General features: G+C 37.4%; 1 protein-coding gene across 1 annotated transcript in view; it reads right to left on the bottom strand.

Moving 5' to 3' along the window:
* Positions 1-4145: 4145 nt before the first annotated feature.
* PHIP (PHIP subunit of CUL4-Ring ligase complex) overlaps positions 4146-18834 on the bottom strand; it is a 112223-nt gene continuing 97534 nt past the window's right edge. Inside the window, exons 33-40 of the mRNA XM_084514881.1 lie at positions 18563-18635; positions 18141-18191; positions 17679-17828; positions 15930-16082; positions 13581-13744; positions 12817-13097; positions 12323-12490; positions 4146-10452 (exon numbers count right to left, since the gene is read on the bottom strand). Of these exons, the coding sequence (XP_084371007.1) occupies positions 9809-10452; positions 12323-12490; positions 12817-13097; positions 13581-13744; positions 15930-16082; positions 17679-17828; positions 18141-18191; positions 18563-18635 (1684 nt within the window). The 3' untranslated portion in view covers positions 4146-9808. The remainder of the gene's footprint in view (positions 10453-12322; positions 12491-12816; positions 13098-13580; positions 13745-15929; positions 16083-17678; positions 17829-18140; positions 18192-18562; positions 18636-18834) is intronic.

Genomic DNA, 18834 nt, shown 5'->3' with positions numbered 1-18834 from the left:
CTGTGCAGCACGGTGTGTATCAGAAGATCTTCCCAGCAACAAATGCCAGACATCCTTTTCCAAGCCCAGGGCTTTCACTGTCACCATCTCCACGAAGAACATTAAAGTTTGGTGCAGCTGGGTTTCACGCAGGTCCAACCTGACACATGTGCACAGGACGGCAGATGCCGCCATTTTGTGGCTCATTGAACAGGCTCCTCTCCTCTCCCCAAAATGGGGGCACGCCCTGGCAGGAGAGGGCAGAGTCAGCGGTCAGAGCTCCAGCAGCACGAGCAGGCTCGAACCATATCCTTGTTCATCCGTGGAAGGTGACAAAAGTGGAGATGGAAGGTCCCTACAAGCAAGGGCAGTCGCAGCCCCTGCCAAAGCAGGCTCTTCAAGTGGGCTTAAGAAACAATCGCAAGAAAGATTGTGCCCAACAGCACATTTGGGTTTCATTTAATTGGGTTCCTGGAAACAGTCATTGACTTGGGTCCAAGAAAGCAGAGTTATTTTTTTGATGTTTCAAACAGCTGTGGAGGGCAGGGAGAAAGACACAAGAGCTACCATCCACTTGGGGTGATCCCAGTCTGCGCTGGGGGAAGATCCCAGGTGTAGAAAGCTATTTCTTTGCAGAAATTTTCTTGCACACATAAGATCTCTGGGTTTCCACCATTCTTTTTCTACATGAAGAAGCAGGAACTTGCAGATCTACAACCATACCAAACGTCTCTCACTTGTTGAGATAGGCGGAGTTTCACAAAGCTGTGTGGAACAACAGCTTTTCATCTCCAAGATGTAGAGAGCTAGGGAGGTTGCTTTGTGTCCTGAGAAGTTCAAAACAGCCTCTTTGTTGAAGACTGGGTTCTCCATAAACCTGGTGCAATCTAATTACAGGCACAGAAACTGGAATTCTCCACCAACCTGTGAAGCCTGGGTGAGGGAGTTCCTCAGCAAACTGTACTTCTGCCATCCAGGTGCCCTTGAGTCTTCCCTGGCAGTAACAATCCTCTGAGAGAGGAAGAGGATGCTTAGCAAGGAGTCGGGGCACCAAAACAAGTGCAAAAATAAGGACCAAAGCTCACAAGAATTTATATACAAACTTAAGTTTTGTAAAAAAGCCAGACACTGCTGCACAGACTGAAGCATTTTCTTGGAACACTTCCAAAGAAGAAAACCATGGTTTGATAAATCAGCATGTAAGAAGAAAACCTTGTCCATAGGACAGTTTCTTAAGAGAAAGCTTATATGAATTTTCTAATTATTTTCTTAAATAATTGAACCTCTCATTTCCCTTACAGCTTTAGTTATCAGGAGACTTTAATATTAATGCACATTTTCCAACCTCAAACCCTTTACAACCATTAAACAGAATAAAAATTCCAAGTACTAGAGTTTTAATCCTTCCCTATGTACTTGTGCATGAGGAGTTATCTGATGCCCGTGAAGGACAGCAGTCGTACGTCAAGTGCTCCCTGATCTCCATGTTAAGGCTTTGGTTGGGTAAAATTATGCAGTGCAGTGAAAGTTGCTGGCACGATCGCAAGATAAAAAAACCACCTCTGAGTAATTTCGTTCTGTAAGTGTCATTAACATAAAACCTTGGCGAATGGGAAGTTTCTGACAGCTGTATTCCCATTTTTAGCCGTTCGTGGCAGCTTGCCCCAATCCCCTTCATAATAATGAGAATTCAGATTTTGAATTAGGGTTTATAATGTGGGGGAAAAAATAACCACACCAGATTCCCCTACTGTGAGATGTAAATCAAGTAATCCTTTCTAGAGTTTTAGCCATTTTCTGAACTAGCTTTACATTTAAAGTTACAGTCTTTCTTGTTTCAAACATCCTTGTTCAAACACAAAATCAGAGACCTGAAACAAATTGCATGTTAACAGATAAGGCTGCATGGCACCATGAATGCCAATATTTACTTTGAACCTGGTATCTTCAGGTTTCAAACATGCCTCTGCAGAAATGCGACGCTGATTGAATTGATTACCTGCCTCGGCTTTTGTTTCCTCTTTCTCTCCCTCTCTTTTTCATTGATGTACCTAAAAGATAAGTACATCAGATAGGACCAAGTTTGGGTAAAACCTCCCCATTTCTGAAAGGAGAAAAAGAAGCATGAAGGAAATTTGTACGCTTGTTATCAGATTAGAAACAGCACTCCAGAATTCTCCATCCCGTCTTCCCTTCAGCTAACACAAAGATTTCAAAGCACGAGAGAGGATTCATAAACCCTTACTACACTTCTGTCAAAATAAATTAAGCCTGTTGTGCGGAGATCTGGCATGCAAGGTTCCTCTGAGCTAGAAAAACAGCCTGAGTGTTGGGCTTTGAGCTTCCTGTCCACATTAGCAAAACCCATAAAAATTACATTCTGCGTGCTAATTTTATGAACAATGAGTCAACTATCAGCTATTTAAATTCCAGTCACCTTCTACATTGCTTGCGGTATTTAGTTTTCTGGCACTGGCTTTATTTCCACATATGCTTCAAATAGAAACATTAATCAATTTTTATAGCCGTTACACTTTGCTTATTTGTCTTTGGGAAAAAATGACAAACACACGCTTTTCTAAAGTGCATATTGATTGCCAGGGCAGGAAAAAGCAAGGGTTTTCATACAAGAACTTTTCGCTTTGGAAACAAAATGGCCACCTTCAAGGCTAGCGCTTGATTTCCTTCATGTAATGAGCATTACGATCCAACAGGAGTACATGGTTTTAATGAGGTAATGAAGCCTTAGTACTTGGGAAGTCAGCATACTCTAGCTGCCAGACTCCACCGTTTCGCAACGTGTGATAATCCTAAACAAAATCTTGATTTCTACTTGGAGTAACTACGGTAGCCTTTAAAAATTCATCTGTCAGACACATGAGGACAGAGAACTGGGATATCACGGTATTTTAAAGCTTCTGTACAAAGTTACGCAGAAAAAAGACCAAAAACTTCCTATAAAATTACCCCGTGTTCATCCCCTAGAAGAACCAACCAACCAAAGTCATTAACTACTCAGAGACATGAACGGTAACAACACTAAAACCAGGCCTAACGCTAAAATCCTGGACCCAGGGTGGCTTAGCTATGGAAAGCACACCACTACTTGAACGTAGTAATACTGGAGATGTGTATAAAATAGAAACACCACCTCCCGTACTCCATGTACACACAAAAGGGAAATAACATTGCATTTTCATAACTCGTTCTCTCAAAGCAGAGCATGCCAGTGACTACAACTCACACAGGTACTTGAGGGAACAGATTTTTTTCTAAACAATGCTAAAACAACTCTTCTTTTTGCCATAGACTCCGTCACAGCCAAGTCTGATATGCACAAGTCTTACAGGGTTCCCAGCACTACGCCACGACCATCTGGTCCCACTGCTCAGCAGCACACGTACCTGCAGCTGCTAGGCTAGAAAAGGTTTCTTCTACCACTGTCTTGGGATTTCAGGTAATGTATAAGGAGGGAAAAATTATCTGCTAAAGCAAGTAAAAGGTGACATTAAACATGACCTACACGGTGCAGCATTTGAGATACCAAACATTTCTTTTGTATACCTATTTATTATTTTGTATACCTATTTAGCGGAAACAATGCAGATATAAATGAACAAAACCCTGCTACTTTCAGACAACATCCTTTATGGAGCTTTCTGTGCACCACCCATTCGGGGCAGCCAGGCTGCAGCCCCGAACTCTGCGTGCAGGGAGGCAGGGGCCTTCTCTCTGCCTAGTTGGTTTAGCTTCTTCTAGAGCTGTCGAGAAGCAGATTTCCACCCATACTGGAGGTAGCTCTGGTACAAACAGCTGTCACCTGAGCAGGGATGGCTTCCTGCAGGATGAGGGCTACCCTGCTGCGCACGCGAAAATGAGCTAAGAGGGCTGGGCAACATCGTGTCTTCAGTGCCAGGTGCTACTGCCTTTATATTGCCTCCAGAGCTGTGTTTTTTCAGTAAAATAAACCCTGACAGAATAGCAAATTTTGATCTCTATCACAGATTTCTTTGGCTGCAATTCTGTCTCTTGCCACGTAATGCACTAGGCAATAGCAGATTCCACAAGGAATCAAAACAAGCTGATTTTAGGCTGTTTTGAAGAACACGTACAATTGTCCCCAAACACAGTAAGTCACTAGATAGAAACAAACACTGTTGGACAACTTAGAAAAACATGTTTTCTATTTATTTAAAAATAAGTTTGTAGTTACTACATTGCAGTGACAGTAATTCTTACACATACATTCTAGTTTGTATAAAAGGATTCAAAGTATTATGCATCAAAACTAACATAGAAAGTGTCCACATAACAGTAAAGAAATTTCCAATCCTTATGTACAAAAAGAAAGGGCACTGTTATCCTGGTGAGATACTTCAGGTTATAACATGATAATCCAGATTTCTGGAAGGAGGAGAAAAAAAAAAAAAACTCAATAAAGCTAAAGAATTATAGTTTTCAAAACTGTTACTCATTACATACAACAGATTTGTGTTTTACATAATTCTGTACAAAATAAGTGTAATTTTTTAATCTGAAAATGTGTCAGTTCCAAAATTAACCTTTCTAGGTCATTTCCTTAAGGTTGAGCTCCGTTCTATACATATTTAAGGATTATGACAGAATTTAATACACTCATGATCATTATCCAGTTGTCCGCCACAGTTCTGCAGTTTTAGTATGGTCCAAAAATGTAACTTCTGTATGGTCTCAGTCTATCAGCAAACCAACACACGCAGTTGTAAGCACAAAAATAGTACATGTACGTCATACAGGCATGGGCACACACTAGGTGCTTCTATTTCTTTCTCCTCCTAATTTTTATGACCTTGTTCTTTGTTCTTCCAGGGTGGAAATTGATAGCATAACACTACCTTCCCTCCCTAAAATGCATTACTTGCAGTATTTGAAGTGAATTTCCTGATGTATTTATCTGCATTAAAAAAAGGATCCAAATGCCTACTTGCCTTGCTATCTAACCCCTAAAAGCTAAATTTATTCACCTTTATTTTATTGCAGCATATAAGGTTTCTCTCTAGAATGCCCTGCGGCCATTACAGTTGGGGAGGGGGAGCGCTAATCTCATTTTTCTGCAATTTAAGATGCCTTTCAACCTAGCTTTCCTGGAGTGTTTCCTTCTCTAACACATTGCAAAATGACACGGCCAATTCCCACATTAAAATTAGCACAAATGCGAGAGCACCTAGGGGTTAGCTCCGGTTTAAAGGCTACCTGTTATTTCCCCCAGACGTCGTAGCAAGTGTACAAGCTGTGTTCCTGATTCAAAACCAGTTAAGTACAGACGCTGTCATTACCAGATTTGTTATTGGAAACACACTGTCAGCTTTGGCCAATTTTACAAAATGTAGTACAGTTTATTCTGCATATGAACAAGCACTTATTTACAATAATTTACAGCAGAAAACTAACAGCCCTTTTATCAGTTGAGTATCCAAGTCCCCTTGGAAACCAATCTGTTACAGGAACTTCAGGGAAAAAAAGAAGCTATGTAGTAATTAGTAAACAGAAAACGAGCTTTTGCTGTTTCTAGGTGAGGTCTGAAAGCCCTACCTTCTGCTTCACAGCATTGTTGCAGAGATGCATTAAAAGTCTTCATAATAAATACTCAACTGTGTTATAAAAAATGAAAAATAATGCGGACAAAATACACTACTTTAGTCAGATAAGGACTCAGGACACAATGCAATTATTGTGATACGGCTGTATCTTGATCGATCAGCAGTATGTTAAAAATACCTCAGCAAGATTTGTATGCTTCAAATTAAATGCAAAGGTCAATGAAAAGTGAGCTTGAAATCATCTAACCTCCAACCTACTATTAAAGTACAGGGTGAAAGGGTCTCCAGGTAAGCCTATTGCTTTTGTAGAACCAGCCAGCCATTTAACATGTGCCTCAATTCAAATTAACACGCTAAAGCATTTACTTGTGGTCCTTGGTCCAACAAAGGTGGGCAAAAGATTTATACCAAGGTGGTGCAAAGATTGTAACAAGCCTGATGTTACCGAATGGACAGACTGTTGCTTGTGTTGTATGCAATTTTTTTTCGTAAGGCAAAAGAATCGGAATTGGTACTTGAAAAATATTTGTACAGCAATACAGTGAATAACTTGTCTCTACACTACAATTTATTTTTTATCGATATTAATATGTCCTACGTGCTGCATCAGGGTCCTTTATCAATTAATAGTTTTACAAATATTAAGCCATAGTAATATTTAACTCAACCAACTCAATCTTACAAGTCTAACAACAAACTGATCACATGTACAACCTGGACACTGTACAAATAAACATATGTAAATATATATCACAGCAGTCTAATCACTGGAGGAAGACATTTCTCTGTAAGGTTTCGCTGTCATTGCGAGTGACAATGAACTCTAGTTCAATATTGACAATAATGATCAATATAGTGGTAAAATTTTAAGTTCATTTCCTGGATAACACATTAACAACAGAAACAAAACGGCTGAAGAGCTGTTAAATAGGCACAAGTACAATGATTTCTGTTAAACATTTAAAGCACACTGGTATCACAGAAACAGAAGTTACCTCCTCGTCTGTAGGTAGAGAACACGCTGCTATTAAGATACCACTCAGTGGTAAATACCAATTTTAACGTTTCCCAGTATACAGCAGATTATCAGAACAGTATCCTCACATTTATGGCAAATATAAATGAATTTAATGAATAAAACTGTGTTAGTCGCTGCCAGATCAGTAAGATCATTTGACGTTTGTATACGACTATGAACCTGTGCAATATTTACAATGGGTACGAGAAACAAGCACGTGAGATTTTGATACTCCATTTTGTGAATTAGCTGTTAGGTACCGGAGATGGCATTTCATAACATGCAGATAGCTACAGTTCTTAAATTATTTCAGAACACTGACCAATAGTTTATTGCTCACATTTAAAAACTTAAAACTTTGTAATCAAAAGCTCCTGTGTCCATACAGCATGTCACAACCTCAAATGATACATTTTTTCCCAACCGAAATGCACAGTCTGACGGTGACTAAAGTCTCATAAATAAAGCTTGCGATCTAGTGAAACGAAATTACAAAAATAAAACTTTTAAATAAATCTGGTATTAACTTCCAATTTTATTTTATTTCATTTTTAGTGTCGCTTTTATTAAAAACTATCTAAATGATGCACAATTTATTTTAAAAGGAAAGCCATTAATGTGTCTAATATGAATTAAAAAAATACTGGCTAAAGTCACCGGTATTACTGGGTGGGAAGCAGTAGCCACGTTCTGCAGGTAAGGCCTTCTAGTCTTGTAAAATTAAGGTGTATAATTTTCTACCTAGTGTTTAAGGGAACGCGTATTACTTCAGTTTCCAAAACGTACGTACAAGGTATTTCCGATATATAAATATATACATAAACATGCCGTATAAAACATTATTACAAAGGGAGTAAATACAGAAGTTGGATTTTAGATATAATCTATTTCATATATTACAACGCAGATAACATCAGGAAATTACACATTTTCAAATGATTGCCTTCATCAGTGAGAACTGACAAAATCAACAGGTAGAATCAATTAGCTTTGAATTATGAAGCTGTATTGCAACTGTATAACCATAGCTTTTTACCTTACCACATCATCAGTGATTCTAGTTTAATTGAATAAAGACACACTTGTTTAAAAAAAATAAATAAATACACCAACAAATGAAATGCAAACTGATCCCTGTTCCCCAAATTCACAACCAAAACAATTCAAAGAGGATCTGGAAAATATTTTAGACGTTTTTTGTAACAAAATCCATAGTGAACTACATAAAACTAAGTACGGTGGATACCAGTTTGCCATCCACAATAGCATATTTCTGTTCCTCTTGGTGCCAGATATCAGTGTTCTTTGCTCAAACATTTTTTTTTTTTTGTAACAGAAAATAAAGGGTGAAGAATTCAGTCCCAAATAAGTATACAGAATCTGTGCAAATTTAAGGTCTTAATTCTGTATGCCCTCCCAGATATTGCAGATGTTGTTTGTTAAGGAAAAAAAAAGGAAAAAAGAAAAAACAATCGTTGTAAAGTAAGGGTGTACAGAATTGAGGTTTCATTTCAGGTTTATTTCTTCAGCTAAGTTAGGGTCACACAAAAATCTGTAACACTACCCAAAGTTCCAAAATAATGTATAAGCAGAAAATTTTGGTTACATTTTTGTACCATACCAGATTTCAGAAAATATGATTACTTCCGTATTTTTTTTCTTAAAACTGGACAATATTTTTTTTGAAGTGATAGAAAATGGTATTAAAGTTTGTTTGTAAAGGTATAAAATAACTAAATGTACCATAAACAAATAAATAACTGCTTTTCTTTTCCATAGCAGTACATATAACAATACATTCCCCTAAGTCATATAGTTATCATTTACAATAGACAACTTAATTTTACTAAGGATGCAAGAAATAATAGAATACAAGGCACAATCATTAAATGGAATTTTTTCTTTAGGGTGAATATTGACTTATGTCAGCGTGATATACCATAAAAAGTGCAGAAAAACGCAATGTGCAATGAGACCACTGTATAAAACATGATTGCATAAAAAGTGATTTGGCCTTTTTAACCTTAATAATTGAAAATAACCAATCTTCCCCTTAAAATTAAACTATAAAGTATGACATTTTAAAATTTATTTTCAATTCTAGTGCTATCTAAAAAATCCTGAAAAAAATTTATTTACCTGGGAAATATTTTATAGGTGTTTATGTATATATTAATATATACACATACACTCTTCTTTGTAGGTCATTTTAGCCTTTTAAGCATGTCTAAAGTTGTAGAAACAACAATCAATCTGGATCAGAAAGTAAACATCATAATTCCATACCTGTCCTGTAAGTTCCTTGAATCCTTTAACCAATTATACATTTTGTCTAAAACATCTCTGTCAAAGGACCCCACCAGTGCATTATTTTCTACCAAAAGTACCAAAAAGGATACATTTCAGAACAATGTTAACAACGTACTATTTAAAACAATACACAGCTTTGATCACTGCAAATCGTATGCTGTACTGACACTCAAAAAGAAAAAAAAGGCTTTCCACTGCACTGATTCTCAGTCTTTGGCACAATAAACAGAGATTTAGTGATTGATACAAGAATCAAGGTCTGAAAAATTAGACATTAGTCAAACTTTTTCCAATGTGGATATATATATATTTGTGATTACATTTTTGCTATGTTTGGCAGAACTTGGATAAACCAACAGCCTGCTAGGCTTCTTTTGCAGTTGAATGTTCCGTCACTACTGAAATTAAGCATTTTCAGATTAGCAAAGTTTGGTATTCTTGTATTTGTATTTAATAGAAATGTAAGTAAATTTACTGCCACTTTTTGCCAAAATCTGCCTTCCTAAGCGACTTGACTTTACAATCAAAGTGTACCTTGCTTGGTCAAAAATAGACTTCTGTTTTCAGTTTGTGGCATTAAAAGTTCTGTCACCTTTTTTAATTACGTAGAGATACTACGCACTACTTGAGTAGAGTAGCTCTCGATTCTGTAAGTCAGTCAGAAATTGCTTCAATTATTCTCAACTATGAACAAAATGACTGTTGAAATGCATAACCTATTTGGAGGGCAATAAATAGCAAAAGTTTAAAATATATATTTCTTTCAAAGAATGTTCGTTCAGTTTATTTTTTGCTAAATTTTTCTCCCAACTCAGAACATATTCTTCTAACCCATAATAGCAGCAGGGAAGCAGAAGTCTGTTCTGCTGTTCCTTAACTGTACCTGCTTCATAGCATTCTGAAGTAAAACCCTTGGTAAAAGTTACCAACCGATTAAATTAGCTTTTGCTTTTTCAGTCAACTTTCGGACTCTGCCTCTGCTAGACGTTCCAAAAGTTAAGGAGGTGTCTTCAAACAATAGCTGCCTTTGCTCTTCCTCAGAGTCATCTTCATTGTAAAAGGCTGTCCTCCTACCCTGGTTTCTAGTTCTCATGTGAGGTTCAGAATCTTTAAGCTCCTCAGACCCTTCTTCCATAGGCTCATCTATCTTTTTCCTCCTGCTTCTTGTTTGCATTTTAACGTTTGCAGGAACTAAAAGGTCCGAGCCCGGCTGATGCGTCTTTATCTTTCTTTTTGGCTTTCTACCCCCACGGCCTTTTTTTTGTAACAAGTCTTCCTTCATATTATTTTCAGAAAGAGAATTGCAAGCAGTGGAAGCGGAGGCTTCTTCTGGTATATCCCTTGTGGTCTGGACTGTATTCTGCTCTGCAGCCTTCTGCTGTTCAATAAGTTGTAGCTTTTTTGGTTTTCTGCCTCTTTTCTTGTGCACCACTTCACAGCTACTGTTATTAGTCTCCACCTTCGGTTTCCGTCCAGGACCTCTCTTAACTGGAGGCTTTGAAGGCTGCCCTCCGTGTCCGTTTACCTGAACGCTTCCCGATGCCAAAGCGTTGTTCTTGCATTCCGCTGTAAGAAAAATCAGAGCATGGATCATGCAAAAGATTTGCACTTACATTCATTTTCACGCTGTCCTAACAAAACTCTTAGTAAAATATCTGAATGGATTCAAAGCAATTATATAATCAACCTGTCCAAACCCAAGAGACAGACACAAAGTAGAACTCAAGAGTTTCATCCTAGTACACAATGAGGATTAACTGTAGCTGGGCTAATAAGCTCAAGGTAGCTTGAGACAAAGGGGAAAAAACAAAAAGCCAGAACAGGGAACAGGTAAGTTTTTTTTTCTTGGCTGATGCAACACGTGTCCAAAAACTCATACTTGATATCTGCAACAGCAAAGTTTCTCAAGAAGCACTGCCATAAGGAGTAGCAACGCTTCACAGCAAGTCATCTCTGGATAAATGAGAAACCTTCTTTCAGCCCAAGGCAGCATCCTTTACAATGAATTCATTAGACCAGGGCTATTTCAAAAATAAGTGAGGGCAAGGGTAAAAATTACGAAGACTTCAAAAAAGAACGGATGCAATCTGCACAAAATTTCTTATATGATCAGACAAACATCAGAAGTTGTTTGCTTGGAGACTCATATGAGCTATGAGGTTTTCTTAGCCGAGTGTTACTGAACTTTCTCAGTGGGGCATGCCACAGGACCTCGTATGGAGGTGTTCTGGTAACACCGCCCTTGCCTAAATAAAATATGACTCATAGCCAGCATGGTGCTGCAACCATTTCTTTGATTGAGTGTCTATGCACACTGTGGTCCTGCTGTGATTAAGTGTGCCCCATAAGTCTACTAACAGCACAAGGCTCCACTTTCAGGAGTGGTCGTGCAGGAGAGAGGATCAGGTAAACCAAATCCATCTCTGTGACATTACCGATCCTCCGGTCACAGGATGGGTACGTATTCTGCCATGCCGTACAGTAACAACTGAGACCTTTGTGAGAAAGCTGGCAAGGAATGGACAGAGAATTTAACTGATCAGACCACGAGTTGCTTGTTCAGAAGCATGGAAGAGTAAGAAAGAAGAAATCCTCAGGGAGAAGAGGGCTACAGGTAGTAACAAGATTAATTAGGTGGGGCCCAATTTGCAGACTACCATTTCTCCATCTCCAGAAAATAAAAATACTCAGAGGATCTAGCTCTTCATAACAACTTTGTAACAGTTCAAAGCTCCTTCATAAGCAGGAGAGCTTTTATGTCTGGGAGATCTAATTTCAGTCTCCACAGAAACCTTGAGTTTGAACATATTCAGACATCAAAAGACCAAGCAAGTTCAGTCAGAAGATTACATGAAACTGAGTCCAATGAACCCATACAAATATGTTCAACAGAAAGAGCAAACACTACACAGTTCTATCTTGCTGTGACACAAAATGAAAGAAAAAATGCAGCTGGAACGCTCCCATATTTATGCTCATGGTTGTGGGGAGTGACATCACACAATGTTAATGAGCCAAATGTAACCTAAACAAACAAAGGCAGGTAAAACCCACAGGGTTTCAAGTGTGACCCTGCAAAAGTCTGCTTTGAGGTTTTAGAACTCATAAGCTAGTTGTAATACATTGAAAGTATTACCCTTGTAATAATTTAAAAGAAGGTAAAGATAATTTAACATATCAAAATTGGCTACACAACACTTATCACACCGTGCAAATCGTGTCGAGAATAGCCAAAACCATCAACTACTTGGCTAATTGTCAAAAAGGAAACTAACCATGACTGGTTAATAATTATTCCATTAGACTTTTTCTGCAAGATCATCACAGTACATATTAAATGCTCCACCCCCAAAATATCAAGTCTAAGGTGCCACTAGAACTACTACGTCAATACCAAGGTGTGTGTGGGGGTAAATATTACCAAAAAACTCCATACCTTGACCTTGTTGATTAACAGTGGAGGATTTTACTTTGCGTTTGATTTGCTTCTCTTTCTCAGGATTTTCTTTTGTGGAATTATTCCTAGTGTTATGACTGTTATCAGATTGGCTAGGGATTGGTAAAATATTCTGGTTCTTGGAATGTTTGGTTGAATTCTCCAGTACTAGAAGAAAAAAAGAAAATGTGCATTTTTAGAAGTACTTTATACCATGCCCAATCTTATCTGGCTAAAATGAAAATCACTCATGTTCTTCTACAAGCAAGCAACTTGAATCAGTGATCTGGAAGTGAAAGATTCCTGCATTAAATAACATAGCTTAACCTTTCTTCTGACAAACCTCAAGGCCGAGCAGCTTGAAAACAGCACCCAGTCTTATCTGAGACAAATACATTTGATTTTTAAAAAATGTGAAGTTTATATTTAAAAACATTGTTTGTGAAGGAGAAAGAAAAAAGAAAAGAAACGAACAACCCCCAAAATCAACTTACCTGACTTTCCTGTCCCTGCAGTAGTATTAGGTTTTGTAATTAAAGGCTTTATTGTTAAAGGCTTTGCCCCTGAAGAAGTAGATGGTTGCTCCGTAGCAGCTGCATCTGTTGTACCCCTATTGCTTCTAGTCCGCACAAGTGAAGAGGTTTCAGCTGCTTTTCCATTCATCTGAGGTGGGGCATGTCTCAGTGCTGTTGATCGTGCAGGTGCAGAAGATGACGAGGAGGCAGAAGTTTCTGCCTTCACTTGAGGTTTTATTAATCTCCTCTTCCTTTCAGGGCTGCAAAAGGAGCAACAATTTGAAACCTGGATGACCACTTTCATATGTTACAGGAATAAATAAAATTTAGTGCTAGTGTCTGAGACTGTGGAAGAAAAATGACCATCTCTGTATGAAGTAAGTTAAAAATATGACATTTTCTGTTGAAATTCATGCGGTTGTGAGCTTCTGAAAAGTGAATTTTCAGTGAAGGGCCATAAAAAATGCTATATTTATATGACAGAGCATGATGCCATCACTATCCTAATGGGGCTGAAGGCTGAGATTTCCTGTACACGGTTAGCAGTTATTTGAATGTTAAGCACTTACACTAGGACAGCTCTAGTTAAAGTTTAAAAATCTTCCACACCACAGGGACTTGCATTTCAAAGCTATACAGGGAATAGTAAAAGGAAGTATTAAAAAACCACCACGCTCAGTTCTGCTATTTAGGAATGTCAAACTTGCGCAGCATTTCATGAATACTGTAAAAAATGAATGTACCTGGATGCAACACTACTGGAAACTGAGCTGCTTCTACTTCTTTTTTTCCTTCGTTTCTTTATCGTATTTCTTTTATGAAAACGCAGGGCAGATTTATAATCCGATAAAATAGAACTTATGTGTTCTTCAAAGAAAGCGGAAAGGCGCAAACTCATGCTGTAGATCTAAAAAAAGAAATACCAGGAAATGAGAAAGTTTTCCAGTCTTCTAAAGCATCATCTATCATCTTACTTATTTACAGTTGAGCAATAGCTAGAAATGGATACTGGTTAATATGGAAAAGTTTTAAGGAAATTTACAGTTTCTCACAACAAATTTACACTAATCCATGCAAAGGTTTGCATTAAGTGTTTTCACGGTTGGAAAAAGTGTACTATGACTGAAGATCGTACACACAAGCAGAATGAAAAATCAGAAGTGACATGTTTCCAGCTGTCACTTTCCAACTGCCCTTCCAGAACGTGTTCCTTTCTAGTTCTGCGGAAACAGAGAGACCCTTACAGGAATTTACTTTGTCATACTGAGGGTTAAGAAATCCAATCTTCTGCATTATGCTGCACCCATATATCCTGTATTTGAACATCACTTTATTTCTCTTATGGATGAATTGATACTAGTGGTGGATACTAGTTGGTTGCAAAAACTACAATTGATGAATTAGAATTATGTAGAAACTTCTTTTCTTTTCTTTTTTTTTTTTTTTTTTTTTTTTTTTTCCCCCTCCAGCCTTGGATAGTTTACAGAAAGAACCAGTCAAATTCAGTTTAGATCACAACTAACTAATGGCACACAGTTGCTGTTAATTCTGGAAACAAAAACTCATAAATGAATTGAGTAGATAAATTAAGAAGGGAAACCACAGTCTTGGAACATGAAACACAAAGACAATATTGTAGCAGTAGCCTACCTAAAGACACAGGGAATTATCTGAGTGCCAGCCTAAACAGTCAAAGTGACAGAAACTGAATGCATTTCTGGAGAGGACAGCCAAGGAAGTTTTATAGGAAAATCTGTAAAAACTAGACAAAAACAATATGCCTGATGTGTCAAGAATAAAAAGCAGATAGGTTTAGGATTACTCTTCCAGAAAAGCATCAGTGATGTAAGGTAAGGTGCTAAAAATATCACTAAATGACAAGAATCAGAGTAAAAACATAACCATTCAACAACAATGTATTGCAAGCCTATGCATGGACGTACGTAGATTCTGAAATATTAAAATTCCTGACACCAGAACATTCCACTTATGCTTCTAAGTAAAAGAGAGAAGAGCTATAATCTAAACTAAAGAGCTAAAATTCTAAACCAGTCAAGTCAAGAGAAAAAAAAAAAAAAAAAATGTCATTTAAACCAAACTGGAGCTGAGACTATGGCCAACATTCTCCTATCTTGCTTTCAGGAGAGAAAGAAAAAACACACACACAAAAATCTAGATCTACCCCAAAATCCCCGCACTTTGATGTGATGACACTTTGATATGTGATGAAAGACAAGGGACTTGAGTGGAACAATTACTGTCTGAAAAGAGATCAATAACTGATCAGTGCCACCTACTTGCTAAGGCCACCTACGAAGACATTTTGTCCATGCCTTTTAAGACAATAAAGTCCTGATGATTAATTTGCTGTTTAAAACAGCCAGGCACAGAAGCTAGTGAGGATTTTAGTCTAACACCTAAACCGTATTAGGAGAAGAAAAGCTACCAAGTAGCTTTGGGCATGCCTAAGTAGCCTTGAACAAAAACTACATTTTGTACCTTTCACCTCTAACAGATACTGCACCTACGTGTCAATGTGAGAGAAAATATTAAGAACTTTACCACTGGCAGGGCATTTCAGTATCAGCTCAGCAACAATGGCTTTGTAGGCTCATGTTTTACATAAGATTTCTGAGAAATAGAACTGGGTAAGTGCCTCTTTACAGTATCACCACATAGTAGTGAACAGAGTAGAATATCATTATCACAACTCTGTGTGATATTTCGGTTTTAGGCAACTTTGAAAGTGGAAGAATTTGGGGGAATCTGCATGCACATTGGTAATCTGGTTTCTTCCCCAAAATATCAGTTACCTTCCCCATAATCACATTTCTACAGATCTTCTCTTTAGTGTGGCCCTCCCACTAGATCCACCTTGAAACACGCTTGCAGAATATCAGATTTCAGACATTTAAACAGCATGCACTCCTTTAAAATACAAAGTTGTAATACTTTCTCAGAAATATTCATGTCTGAAGATGAGAAAAACTTTTTTTTTTTTTAAGTAATAAATTACATTATCTGTTTTTCTGTCCTTTTTTTTTTTTCTTCCCAGCTATAAATATTCTTTCAGACAAAAAATGAAGTCTTACCCTTGATCTTTTACTTGGTGTATAGGCCTTGGAATTGCTGAAAATAAGCCTCACATCTTTACATAACTCCATTGGTGACTCATAGTTACCAGCTTCCAGTGTTTCTCTAACAGTAGCAAAATCCATAGGAGTGTCAATGATATCTCTATAATCCTGTTAAAAAACAGCAAAACAACCTATTACAATTTTTTTTTTAAGACTTATTTTCATTTGGAAGCATTTGATAAATCTATTAAAACCAAACAGTCCTCCTTGAAAATACATCTGGAAGACCAATGAAGACATGTGCTCCTTCCTACTCATACATAACTCAACTCCTCACAAACATACTCAAAAGGACCAAGTTTAGAAGTTAAATGACACAAGATTTAATTCATTTTGCAAAATGATTTCCGGATATATCGAGCTCAAAAATTTCTGGCTCCTAAGGGTTAAGTACTGACATACTCTCATGGAGATAATGGATATAAAAACATGACTACAAGCTCTCTGGATGGTTTAACAACTCAGTACTAAACCTAATACTGTTCTCACATACTAGCTTTAAAACGTGAAGTTAGAATGTTTGAACCTGATGACAGTCTTGGTGCATCTCTGCTGAAACCTGAGCAGTCTCCCAGATGGAGAGCTGACAATTTAAGAAAGTAACACTGAAATAATGAAAACTCCACAGGCTGAAATATGACCTTGTTCAAATCAACCACTGAAGTTTTTCTAGGCTAGAGAAGAAACAGGAGAATGTACACATAACAAGAAGCTCAAATACCCATATGACAAGAAGGTGGGGTAATCCACCAGAACACATGTAACCTATGCAAGTACCTCTTAATGTTAAAGAGGCACTAGGGAGCAGAGTGTTTCATGCCAAACCCTAGTAAGGTGTTCTCTATCAGATCATCTGAGGATCTGAATTGCAAAAGGTGGCTCCTTGTAGCTAGCCACAGCATGAAGTTTAGCTTACTTCAAAAAATTTGGTGCCCAATGGTTTGCCAGAGCATCAACACAGACCTACCATCAACTTCCAAAACATTAGCTTTTCTTTTTTCTAACTCAGACAAATAGTTGCCCCCAAGCTAATCACCTCAGAGTGGTATTTTAAAGAAAAAATTATGAAAACCTTTGCTTTGTTATTTAAGGTAAAACTAGTCTAGAAAAGAGATCCAAGGCAGCAAGACTTTTTGTTAAAATATTCTGTAGTTACATCTGAACTCCAGTGAAATCACCCAGGCAGAAAGTGAAATTGGAGAAACTCAGTTGTTATTACAGCTAATATAATAACAAAATATCACTACAGTGCTTCAGTCGGCACTTCTTCCCCAACAGCCCCGATGACTGTGATATGAAAATTACTCATATTTTCTACACGTCCAAAATGAAAACCAAAAATGTGCCATGACAACATTTGTCACAACAAGAAATCAAACATATTCCATTGATATATGACTATTTTTCACTCAGAAAAAGAAACAAGTGTCTCAATTGCAAATGCTGTTTACTCAACAACATAGTCATCCCTTAACATAAAACATTTTGCTACTACACTATTTAAGTGAGTAGAGAAGTACAATTTATTTTGAAACTACTTTAAAGAGACAATGAATATTATCATCAAGTGACAACCAAAAACTGACAGAATAGCTCTGTGAATAATGCTGCCTGAAGTTTCGATTAAGTGAGTTGAAAGAATGGTCACAATTAAAGAACTGACTGACTGTATTACAACCAGCTTTCCTGTCTGAGAACACTCACCGGATATTCAAGGAGATCCACCGGTTGTCGAAATGGTTCAGAGTCTTCACACTGAAAAATGAGATTCAACAGCTCCTGACACTGCTTCTTCCATGACTGAATGTCATACGACTGGGCTCTATTACGTAGTCGCCGCTTCGGCTGATGATCCTGAAATGACAGTATGGTCTGTTATTTATTAAATAAACTATCTGTTTTTACAAAATCAAAGGGAAAAGGTACCCTGCAGGATATAAATTCTAATTCATTAATTAGTAATGTGCAACAGCACGTACGGAAATGCTTTCACATTGCACAGCTCAGAAGAGTAACACTTCAATCACTCTAAGTTCAAAACTTTCCAAAAGGTGATTACACAATAATAAAACATTTTCAGTTTTATATCCATTTGTTTACAAATGCACTGTGAATTATTTACAGCACTATAAATCATTAAAAAAAAAAAAAGGAGTACAATTTTACCTTTCTTTTTCTAGTGGAAGTTCCTGGCATATTTGTATCTTTCTCTTCTTCCTTTGAGCAAGATAATGAGTCGCATAAAAAGGTTAAAAAAATATAAGCATATATGAGTAGGTGAGTTCTTTTATAATTCACTTTATAATTTGAGTCTTCACAATCCTATCCTTATCTCTTTAATGCAACCGTCAGTTTGAGAACCTCTCAGATGTCTAAAGAATTTCCAATAAACAGTTAATGCTCTCTGCAGTACAGGAGAAGAGGAGGCTGGATTTTTACCAGTAACCAAGTTAACATAAAGAAACATCCAGTTGTTTCAGTACTTTGTTACAGTGACTGAATACCGTCCTTTTACATCAAATGGGAAAGAGGCATCAGTCCCATTTCTCCAGTCTAGCAATGCGAGTGTCTAAGACACAACCACTTACCTCATCAGAGTCAGACAACACTTTCTTCTTCATTGAATTGTATAATGGAATGATGTCATAGCAACTCTGGTCTCTGTGCAAGAAGAAATACACACTAACATTTATTTTCCATCTTCACCTATGGAATCAACTGTATTTTGCATAGAGTAAGGAAAATATTTATGAACTCATTCCCCCAAAAAGCGATAGAGTGTTTAGTGCCAAAAGAATATTAAGAGGATGACAGTAGTAGGAAAAAATAAACAACAACAACAAAACCAAAAACCAATTTT

Source organism: Aythya ferina, assembly GCF_964211825.1.
Source record: "Aythya ferina genome assembly, chromosome: 3".
Classification (NCBI taxonomy): domain Eukaryota; kingdom Metazoa; phylum Chordata; class Aves; order Anseriformes; family Anatidae; genus Aythya; species Aythya ferina.
This window is presented reverse-complemented; position numbering and strand designations above follow the sequence as displayed.